Here is a 10650-nt window from a genome sequence, read left to right as displayed (position 1 = left end):
CCTCAGCCCCTCGCGGGCCAGGCTGCCCGGAACCGCGCGGGGCTCCGGCCAGCGCCAGCCCGGTGAGGCCCGGGCTCTGCGAAGCCCAGCAGAGTGCACACAGTGCTCAGCGCGTGGGGGAGAAGCCGCGGAAGCTGCCCGGACGGCGCGTCCCCCCGCGGGAGCCCGAGAAAGCCACAGCCCACGTGGTGTGTGCAGTAAGGCCTCCTCCATGTGCAAGCACACATCAGGCACACATGTCCCCCATTTTCATTAAAAGCGCAGGAAGTCAGGTGGGTGGCGCAAGCCTGTAATCCTTGCTATAACTTCGGAGGCGGAGATGCGGGGGGGGGGGGCGGGGAGGATCGCCCTTAGAGGGCAACTAGGCAGAATAGTTCAGGAAAATCTCCATCTCAGCGAATGGCTGGGTCAGTCTGTCATGCACAGTGACAAGAGAAAGTACGAGTAAGAAGACCACAGTTTGGGCATGACGGAGAGAGATCCTACTCTGAAAACATTCAAGGCAAAAGGGGTTGAAGGGGCTGGGAAGGTGGCTCAGTGGTAGAGCGCTTGCCTCACATGCATGAGGCCCTGGGTTCAATCCCTCAGCACCACATAAGCAGAGAAAGCTGGAAGTGGTGCTGTGGTTCAAGTGGTAGAGCGCTGGCCTTGAGCTGAAGAGCTGAATGACAGTGCCCAGGCCCCGAGTTCAGGCCCCACGATGGGCCAAAAAAAAAGGGCAGGGGGAGTTTGAAGGCGTGACTCAAATGTTAGAGCGTTTTCCTAGCAGGCTAGAAGCCCTGAGTTCAATGTTGAATCCCACTGGCAGTATCAAAAGAAAAGAGAAGTTTTACATGTCTTTTTTTGTGTTCTTTAAACTTCTTATTTTGGTGTTTATATTTTTTTTAACTGTTGAAACAACTCAAAGTATTTCACAAATTTGGCCAGATGTTTTGAAATTCAGAGGTTTTCAAGTTTGAGAAAAATATGGTATATCAACACTTCCAGAGGCATTTGAGAACCTCAGTAATCAAACACAATACTTAAAAAACTTTAGGTTGGCTCAAATGAAAGAGCTACTACCTGATAAGAGTAAGGTCCTGAGTTCAAAACCCCCCCCAAAATTAATTGAAACATAGTGTACACATAGAAATACATAATTATATCTTGAGTCTTTACAAACTAAGCAAATAGTTATATTTTTGCCTTAAAACATAAGAACGTTTGCATTACTCTAAATGGAGGTTAAAGATACTCATCCATAGGTTTGAATGAGATTTGGATTTCAGAGTTGGGGATATGAGTCATGGGCCTCTCTTAGCAGAACAGACAGTCATAGAACGGGCATTATGATAAAAGCCTACACAGGTTTCAGGGCCATGAAAAGACAGGTGCTAGAGTCCCTGCCTGTCCCTCAGACTGAAGCTTGCTTGTGTATTCCAGCCCTTCCTCAAACGGCCATTTTGTTCTTTCCCAGGAGTGCAAGTCCTGATGCCAGCTTGGCTACCACTGAAAGGGTCAGCTCTGGAGCCCGGGCTGAGGCCGGCCAGCCCTGAGCCTTAGGCCAGGGAATGGCATCCCTCCAGGGGTCCCAGGACCAGGCCTCTGGGGAGGGAGAAGGACTTCTGATTGTGAAGGTGGAAGATTCCTCCTGGGAGCAGGTATCTGCCCAGCCAGAGGACAGCAGGGATTTGGAGGCCTGCCGCCAGCGCTTTCGTCAGTTCTGCTATGAGGATGTGGGCAGGCCGCACGAGGCCTTCAGCCAGCTCTGGGAGCTGTGCTGCCGCTGGCTGCGGCCTGAGCTGCGCTCCAAGGAGCAGATCCTGGAGCTGCTGGTGCTGGAGCAGTTCCTGACAGTGCTGCCCAAGGAGATCCAGACGTGGGTGCAGGGACAGCACCCGGGCAGCGGCGAGCAAGCTGTTGCTTTGGTGGAGGACCTGCAGAAGCAGCCAGTGAAAGGCTGGCCGCAGGTGAGAGGTCCCTTCTGTAGCTGCAGCACCTGGGTTCGAGAGAGATGTCGGTGGGAGGCTCGCGGGTCCAGGAGACAGAGCCTGAGGGAGTGTGCACAGAAGCATTTGTGGAAGTTTAGTCCAACCTAAATGCAGTTTCTTTTGGGTGGCTCATGGGGTAAATGTAGTTCCACAAAGGAGGTGTTAGCTCCACAGATGTTCTGCAAATGTTTATTCATGTTCTGCTCTAGGCCAGACCTTGGGGATTACAGTGATATGCTTGAGACTGCCAGAAGGGTATGAGAAGGTAAAATGCCCAAAGGGGTACAGAGTCCTGGCCCTTGGCAGGGGAGTCCCCCATTTCTTCCTTGCTAAGTTGCTATGATGCTGGCCTTTGGGCACTGGTGCTTGCCTTGTGATTGATCACAAGTTGTCTTTGGGCACATAGTTCTACATGGTATCCTATTCTTCTCGGGTCTTTCTTGGGGCTCCATATTGATCCCCGGCACACCCCCACTTCCTAAGCTAGGCCTCCTTCCCAGGGACTGAGCTCACTCCCCCCATCCGTTCTCAGTGCTGATGTCCATGCTGTGTTCCCTGCGCAGGATGTGTGCTCAGAGGAGCTGGGGCCTGAAGTTGCAGTCCAGAGATCCCGGTCTAAGAGGCTCCCCCTGGTGGTGGGGGTGCAGAGCCAGCCACCTGTACCCTGGGAGCCACGCCGCCACAGTAAGCGTCTGCCTTTCAGGCAAAGCGTGTCTGCTCTGTGATGCTGTCACACGAGTGTGTGTGTGTGTGTGTGTATTCAAGTCCGTGTACAGGGGAAGCTCTGAATCTCAGTGCCAGGCCTAGGCTGGCCTCTGTGAGGCTCCATTCTTTTCTTTCAGCCCAGCTTCCTGCTCACCTTAAAGAGGGAAGAGGCAGAGAGGGGACCAGTGCCCATGTGAGTTTGCCGTCGCGGTCTTCTGAGGCTGTCTGGTGGTCTGCACAGTACAGGCCTTACTTTCATCCAGCCCATCCTGTCCTGACCTCGGCTGCTGGGATCCCAGAGCCAGCGGCTGAGCCGGGTCTTCTCTCCTCATCCCAGGGACCTGTGGCCTTGGGAGACGTCCCTTTCTTTTTCTCCCAAGAAGAATGGGGCTCCCTGGATCCAGCTCAGAGAGATCTTTTCTGGGACATAAAGCAGGAGAGCTCCAGGAACACTGTTCTAGGTAAGTGGGTCCGAGGGGGCTCCCATGCTGTGGCGGTCCTGTCTGCCCTGAGCCTCTGCTAGGCCTCTGAGAATCCAGTGGTGCTCAGCTTCCTGTGCCATGCTGTGCCAACCCTGAGCTCAGTCTTGTGAGGGTGCGTTCTCATTCAGTCCTGACAACCTGGTCTGACTGGCGCTGTCTCTCAGCCATCTGAGACCTGGGCCAGGGGACCGAGGTGGTACTCATCAGGGTTGAGGGACCACTTGGCCCATCAGCTGGCTGCTTCTCACCTTCTGGGGTTCCTCTCTAAGCCCAGCACATTCTCAGCAGCATTTGGGATCATTGTGGGTTATTTTGATTTTTTTTGTTTTTTTGCGGTTATAGGGTTTGAACTCAGGGCTTGGGGGCTGTCCCTGAGCTATTTTTGCTCAAAGCTACTGCTCTACCACTTTAGAGCCACAGCACCACATCTGTTGTTGTTTTTTGAGTGATTCATTGAAGGTAAAGAGTCTCACAGGGACTTTTCTGCCCGGGCTGGCTTTGAACTGGGATCCTCAGATCTCAGCCTCTGGAGTAGCTAGGATTCCAGGTGTGAGCCCCTGGCGACTTATCCAGCCACGGCAGGATGGGTTCCCTCCCCATCCAGGGCCTTGTGTTCTTGAGTTGGAGAGCTGGGACCTGTGGCTTGGGTGCAGCCATGACATCTTGGTGGCTCTGTGTTGGCCAGTGAGAGTTGGGACAGTTTATAGCCTGCCAGATGGGCTGGGGAACTGGCCATAGTCATACTTAGCAGCTAGCACCTCCGCAGGCAGGAACAGCTGGACTCCCCAAGTTTACCCAAGCTGTTCCCACACCCACTTTTCAGCTTTCAGCCTTACCCTGCAAGAGAGCAGCTCAAGAGAGCAGGCTCCTCTTGAGGAGGGGAGCAGGCCGGAGCCCTACCTCAAGGCCAGGAAACTTTCCCAAGTTGCCTTTCTTCCTGATCTCAGTTGTGACCCCAGAACCAAGTGGGACTGAGGAGGTTCCCTGCCCTTTGCAGATCTGGGGCTCAAAAGCCTGAGTGTGGAGACCGGGCTGGCCGAGGTGGCCATGGCCCTTCCGGCCCCGGCAGGTGGAGGAGCAGGCGGCCAAGCGGCTGTGGCCTGGAGTCCTGAGAAGGCGGAGACCTGGGAGAGCGAGAACCTGCCCGGCACAGCGCTGGCCAGGCCGCCCCTCCGCAGGCGCCAGTTCCGGGACCTGGCGTCGGAGAAACAGCACAGCTGCGGGCAGTGCGGGAAGCGCTTCCGCTGGGGCTCGGACCTCGCCCGCCACCAGCGCACGCACACCGGTGAGAAGCCGCACAAGTGTCCGGCCTGTGACAAGAGCTTCCGCAGCTCCTCCGACCTGGTGCGCCACCAGGGCGTGCACACGGGCCAGAAGCCCTTCTCCTGCACCCAGTGCAGCAAGAGCTTCAGCCGCAGCGCCTACCTGGCTGACCACCGGCGCATCCACACCGGCGAGAAGCCCTTCGGCTGCAGCGACTGTGGCAAGAGCTTTTCGCTGCGCTCCTACCTGCTGGACCACCGGCGGGTGCACACCGGCGAGCGGCCCTTCGGCTGCGCCGAGTGTGACAAGAGCTTCAAGCAGCGTGCACACCTCATCGCCCACCAGAGCCTCCATGCCAAGACGGCCCAGCCGGTGGGGTGACCTGCCCTGCCCGCGGACACCGCGCCTTGCTGCGATTCTGGCCACAGCTGCTCCCCAGGGAGTTCGCCGCCTGTCTTTGTCCATCACCTGGGCACCTGAGGGAGGGACCCCAGTGTGCCCACCCCCATCGGGGCGCAGGAACACAGCCACCCACCTGCGATGGTGCTTTCCCCTTTCTGCTCACGGTTTCCGGGGGCCTCAGCACTTTCCTGAGGCAGGAGTGAGAGGACAGAAGCAGGACCCAGAGGTTCCTCCAGGCACCCCTGGCCTCGCCTGGCCGAAGGCTTTGTTCCCTGCCCTCCGCCCCTCACCCTGTGCCTGCCAGCCAGGGAGGGCGCCGACGGGCCTCGGCCCCCTAGACGGGAGAATGTGGGTCCCGGGTGCAGCCACGGGGCCTCCCGTCCCCTTCTAGGCCGTGAACAGTCGCCGTGAACAGGCCGTCATAGCCCAGGAAGCTGCCTGCTCTGAGCCCTGAAAGCCCCCCACCTGCCATCTAGAGGTGGCAGAGGTGGTTGTGGTGACAGGAGGTGGACCGCGGAGGTGTGGCCTGGCCGAACGAAGCCAGCACTGAGTCAGCACTCGGAGGCTGAGTCTTTACGCGATGCTTTCTGCCCTGTACTGTGTGCGGAGTTCAGCCGAGTGGGCCTTGAATAAACGTGGGAATGTCACTCCAGCTGGTCGGTTCTTTAGGTGTCTGCTGGCGGTGTGTGTGTGTGTGTGTGTGTCTCCAGGCCTGCTGGCCTGCTCGTCTTGGTGGTTTACTGGGTAGAGCCAGTTCTCGGGCTGGCAGGTGGGCCAGGTTCTGGTGGACAGCCATGAATCCTGAGACTGGTCATCATTTGTCAGCCAGTACCAACCGTGGTCTGGACAGGAGATGGGGAGTAGACTAGGCCCGGTGGGGGGGTACAGGCCCCCGGTGGAAGGTCAGAGCTGCTGACTGGGCTCTGTGGTGTGACACTCCAGCTTCTAAGCTGCCCTGTGCCCAGGGCTCTTAGAGGCGAGACCCCTGAACATGAACTCTGCCCCTGCTTGCCAGCGGCTCCACATATGGCCACCCCACCCACCTAACCCCACCTGGGTCCGGGCCACGGCCCACACAGAGCTACAAGCTGATCCTGGTCTGGCCCCAAGGTCTGAAGGTCTGTGGGGCAGCTGGGCGGAATAAGCCCCTCCAATCATGTGGCCACGGTGGCAGGTGGACAGCCAGGTTGGGGGGGGGCGAGGAGCTGTGGGTCTTCAGATCGCTCTGCCCTCCATGATACTTGACATCCGACTGCTGGTCAAATAAGGCCAGCAATAGCGATGGTTCACTCACGCTGCCGTCGGAGCGCAGGACCGCAGCGGGCCCTGCGGGCTGGGGCGGGCTGTGCCGGAGCCAGGAGGCCAGCAGGCCCGGGAAGCGGGGCTTCGGAGGACCGGGGAGAGGTGCCCCGCTCCTCCTGGGAGGCTCGTTCTGCAGGGAGGCGCAGCTAACCCCGCTGCGGTGGGTGGGCGCAGCCAGCCGGGGCTGTCCGTCCGGTGCCCGCGGACCCCGCAGGGCCCTGCAGCCCCGACCTGGGCGGAACCGGGTCCCGCAGCCCTCGGGCGCGCGTGCGCGGTGGCGAGCAATGAACGCCTGCGGAACCCCGCGCGGTTCCGCCCGCCGGGAACGCTGCGCACAGGCGCAGTACCCTGTCACTCTGCGCATGCGCATCACAGCTCACGGCGCACCGCGCGCAGGCGCCGAAACCAGCTTTATGGACAAAAAGCTCCAAAAAGGGCCGGTGCAGGGCCGCGTGGCCTAATGGATAAGGCGTCTGATTCCGGATCAGAAGATTGGGGGTTCGAGTCCCTTCGTGGTCGGTGTTACTTATCTTTTCCTGATCCTGCTAAAGGTTTTCCTGCATCTGGGTTTGTCGGGTGAGACGCGGGGAAGCCAGTGCGTGTTCGCACCTGCAGCCCGCGCTCCGCACCCGGAGCCCAGAGACCTGGCTCTCCCCGGACAGAGCCCAGGCCCTGACAGCTGACAGACAGACGGGGTTTGGGTTGCTTGGTGGGGTGCAGTCATTGCCGGGCGCCCGTGGCTCGCGCCTATCACCTAGCTACACAGGAGGCTGAGATCTGAGGATCACGGTTCAAAGCCAGCCCGGGCAGGAAAGTCCGGGAGACTCTTATCTACAATAAACCACTGGAAGACCAGAAGTGGCGCTGTGGCTCAAGTAGTAGGGCGCTCGCCTTGAGCTGAGGAGCCCAGGGGCGGCACCGAGACCCTGGGTTCGACCCCCACCCTGCAGAGAAGCCACTTGTGATGGGATCGGTGCTCAAAGTAGGCGAGTGTATTAGCTTTTATCTGCATATTGCAAAAAAAAAAATACAAAGAGGAGTCTTTGTAGACAATGGAATTGTTGGCATTCACCTGGGAAAAAATCGGAGGAGTTCTGGGACCGGCCCCCACCCTTTCTCCCTTAACGTGAGGTGTCAGTGGTTTTAAGGGAGGGTAAATATAAACAAGAACGCCATGAATTTAACAGAGGGAAAGTGGAGTTCCTAGGGCTCGAACCCAGAACCCTGAAGCCCTGGACCCAGCTGACTGCATGTACCTGGTCATTTGGGGAAACACTCACCACAAAGTAGGTATATCCTGTCCCTGCCCCACAAACACTCGCTGTCCCAGTATTAAAGGGTTCATCAGCTTGGGAAAGGATTCCAGAAAGTTCAGAGAACTGTAAAACAAAAGAGAGAGAAAAAAAAGAAGAAGAAAAAAGAAAAACCGCACAGAGCTACATAAGAGATTGGTTCAAGACCTGCCTCCCTGTTCCCTTGTCAGCCCCAGTGGCCTAATGGATAAGGCATTGGCCTCCTAAGCCAGGGATTGTGGGTTCGAGTCCCACCTGGGGTAAGGGTGGTTGCATTTTAAGCTTCTTTGGAAACAAATCAGGGAGACGCCAATCAAATACAAGAAGAAAACCCAACAGAGTAAATGAGTTTCAGCCTTCACAAGACTTCCTGTATCCACTGCACTATTGAAACTGTTCAGTCAAGAGATGTTACATAGCTACACGAACATGGGACACACGCGTACCTATTCAGTTTTAGAGTGTGGGGATTGAAGTGTGTGTGAAATACCACAATTGTATGATATACACTAAAAAATGAATAGGCTTTGTTTTGCGTGCAGGTATGGGGAGGTGAACATGCTCCAAATACTTTAAATATGTAAGTATGAAAATAGAACTGTAAAACCAGATAAAAGAATTTTGAAAGAGTGAGGAAGATGGTGAGGAGAGGAGGAGGTGGAGGAGGGGGAAGAGGGGGAGTAGGAGGGGGAGGAGGAGGAGGGGGGGGAGATGGGAAAGTGATGGGGGGTGAAGTTCTTGGGGATACATTGTATTTAAATACAGAACTGTCACGAGGAAAACTCCAATAAAACTAATGCCTGTTCTCATTTTCCTTAAATCCTTAAAAATAAAAGCCCATCCATTCTACTGGACGCGAATTGTATTGTGGGTCTGTACACTTTCAAACGTCCTTTTAGAGACATACGATTATGTAGCTATTAGATGACAGGACCCCTGGTTTGCTTTAACATGCTAGGCTGGGGCTGGGGCTGGGGCTGGGCCTGGGGCGGGCCTGGGGCTGGGCCGGCCCGGGCCGTGGGCTGGGTCTCTTTCAGGTGGAGCGCATGGTGGCTGTTTGGACCTGTGGTGCTGGGTTGTCGCTTGGTTACTTCACGAGCTTGTTGGAATTCCCCAGTGCGAGTCGGGGCCTGGACTGTGTGTCTTCGCCGCCCTGTCCACCGCCATGGAGAGCCGTCCCCATCCGTCTGCCTGTGCCTGTTTGTATCTGCATTCCTGTATCTATGGCTAGCTACTTCTATCTGTGTCTTTGTATTTATATCTACCTAGACCTGTAGCTATGTATCCACCTGCAGCTGTCTGTATCTCGTATCTTTGCCTCCCTGTATACATCTGCTTATCTCTTACCTTCCGAAGATGAAGATGTCACGGTGGCAGCAAGTAGGAAATGGAGTCACTGATCTATACCATTCATGTCTGGTCCCTCTTCCTCTGGGGTCCTGGGGCATCTACCCTACTCATACCAACCTGCTTCAGTGTCCTAAAAACCCCTCGGTGCCAGTAAGATTGGTGCCTGGTCAGCCTCTGGGCCTGGCAGCCCAGGCTTCACAGTGGACCCGGGAAGTGAGGCTCAGGCCAGCCCACGGTGCCCACAGGGCCAAACACAGACCCTGCACCTCCAGCCTCAGCCCAGCGGGAGCCCCAACGCCGTATCCCAAGCCGACGGCGGGAGGGTGAGGTTTCCGGGCCGGACGGGCAGGCCTGCGGTCTCCAGCTCTGTGAGCCACTCGCACGGGTACCTCCTGGGCCGTGTCCCTGCGTTTTACCACTGGGGAATCACGGATGGCAGAGGTGAGCCAGGGCCGGTGTGAGACACCTAACCAGTCGCCCTGGCCTCTGCGACCCTGCGGTAGCGCCCAGGTAGGCCCTGAAGGGGAGCCTGGCCGGTGCCACCGGTCCCTCACCCCCCAGCCAGGGGTCAGCCGCCTCCTGGCAGCCAGTGGGAGGCCGCCAGACAGCATTCCTCCTAGGTGTGTGGGAGGGGCCTGGGCGGCCGGGCTCCGGGTCAGCTTGCACAAGCCAGACTGGACGGCTGAGAAGGCTGAGTCACGGGGCGGGGGTCTGAGTCAGTGCGTAACTTCTGCCTTTGGCTGGGAGTGACGAAAGGGCTGTGTGGTAGCTGGAGCTGCCTGGGCTGGCTAGGCATTCGGAGCGGACGCTCTGCCCCGTGCGCACGGCCAGCCGGGGCACTGGCCTCTGACGCCCAAGGGCAGAGCCAGCCGCTTCCTCGGGCGAGCCGCTGGGGCCGTCTGTCCTTAGTGATGCCCACGTCCATCCTGGGGGCAGCGCAGGACAGAGCGGGACTGAGCCAGGCCTCTGCTGGGGGTCACTCAGTGCCGAGCTACGCCCTGCCGTGCCGCCCGCCAGCCTCGCAGATAGTGGCAGGAAGAGCTCCATGGCAGCTTACCTTCTGTCTCTCCTCCATCCCCGGAGTGTGAGGCCCCAGGGGTATTAGAACCTGTCCGCAAGCCGCCCTGGGAACGCTGCGGGGCCTGGGGTCCCCAGGGGAGGCCCCGCCTCGAGACCCTCAGCTCTGCGGCACGGGTGGTGCTCAATCCGGGCACAGGGACAAGGGGCAGGTGCCCACCTTGGGCACAGGGCTCAGCCTTCCCCTCCAGGGCCTCAGCTTTGCCTCCTCTGCTGAGTGTCCCCAGGCCCCGATTCTTCCTGCCCCGTGTCCAGCTCCTGTGTCCTGCCCCGTGTCCAGCTCCTGTGTCCCCCCAGGGGGCCTTCCCCGAGGAGCCGGTCCATCAGACACTCCGCTGCATTTCCTCCTGGTTCATTGGGCACCTGGGTGTGGGACTGGGCCCTGCCCCCCCCCACACCCTGTGCTGTTGACCCCTGACCTGATGGCTGCCCTCATGCGTGTACGTAGCCCTCTGCGCCTGCAGCCTCTGCACCTGTGGCTCATCCAGCCACAGATCAGAGTGTTTGCCGTGAGGCGCTAGCGGCTCACGTGTCATCCTACCCACCTGGAAGGCAGAGGTCTGGAGCGTCTCAGTGTGAGACAGGCCCAGGCAGAAAAGGTTTCTAGACCCTCTCTCCAGAATAACTAGAAACGGCAGGGCTGGAGGTCTAGCAAGCTTGAGGCCCTAAGATCAAGCTCCAGAACCCTAAAATTAAACAGAAAAAAGGATGAAAGAATTGACATAAAATCCTGGAAGCTCGGGCTGGGAAGGTGGCTCAGTGGTAGAGCGCTTGCCTTGCATGCATGAGGCCCTGGGTTCGATTCCT

The 10650-nt window shown here is 57.9% G+C and overlaps 1 protein-coding gene and 3 non-coding genes across 5 annotated transcripts; all 4 read left to right on the top strand.

The window, feature by feature from the left end:
• Nucleotides 1–184: 184 nt before the first annotated feature.
• Znf213 (zinc finger protein 213) lies at nucleotides 185–5469 on the top strand. Of its 2 annotated transcripts, XM_013011333.1 has the most exons (6): nucleotides 185–272; nucleotides 1457–1949; nucleotides 2534–2654; nucleotides 2813–2868; nucleotides 3013–3136; nucleotides 4155–5469. In XM_013011333.1, exons 2-6 carry the CDS (start codon nucleotides 1551–1553, stop codon nucleotides 4799–4801), a joined length of 1347 nt encoding a protein of 448 aa, XP_012866787.1. In that variant the 5' UTR covers nucleotides 185–272; nucleotides 1457–1550; the 3' UTR covers nucleotides 4802–5469. The 2 variants fall into 2 exon arrangements, with proteins under 2 accessions (XP_012866787.1, XP_012866786.1); XM_013011332.1 differs by having other exon boundaries at nucleotides 2813–3136.
• Nucleotides 5470–6570: 1101 nt separating this feature from the next.
• Nucleotides 6571–6643, top strand: Trnar-ccg. The gene has a single exon. It is a non-coding gene; the product is annotated as a tRNA-Arg (tRNA).
• A 963-nt stretch (nucleotides 6644–7606) lies between these two features.
• On the top strand, nucleotides 7607–7679 carry Trnar-ccu. The gene has a single exon. It is a non-coding gene; the product is annotated as a tRNA-Arg (tRNA).
• A 2909-nt stretch (nucleotides 7680–10588) lies between these two features.
• Nucleotides 10589–10650, top strand: Trnaa-ugc. Its single transcript has one exon. It is a non-coding gene; the product is annotated as a tRNA-Ala (tRNA).

The sequence above is a fragment of the Dipodomys ordii genome, unplaced genomic scaffold (genome assembly GCF_000151885.1).
Source record: "Dipodomys ordii isolate 6190 unplaced genomic scaffold, Dord_2.0 Scaffold14, whole genome shotgun sequence".
NCBI lineage: Eukaryota > Metazoa > Chordata > Mammalia > Rodentia > Heteromyidae > Dipodomys > Dipodomys ordii.
Note: the sequence above shows the minus strand (reverse complement) of the source record. Positions and strands in the feature narration are given on the sequence as shown.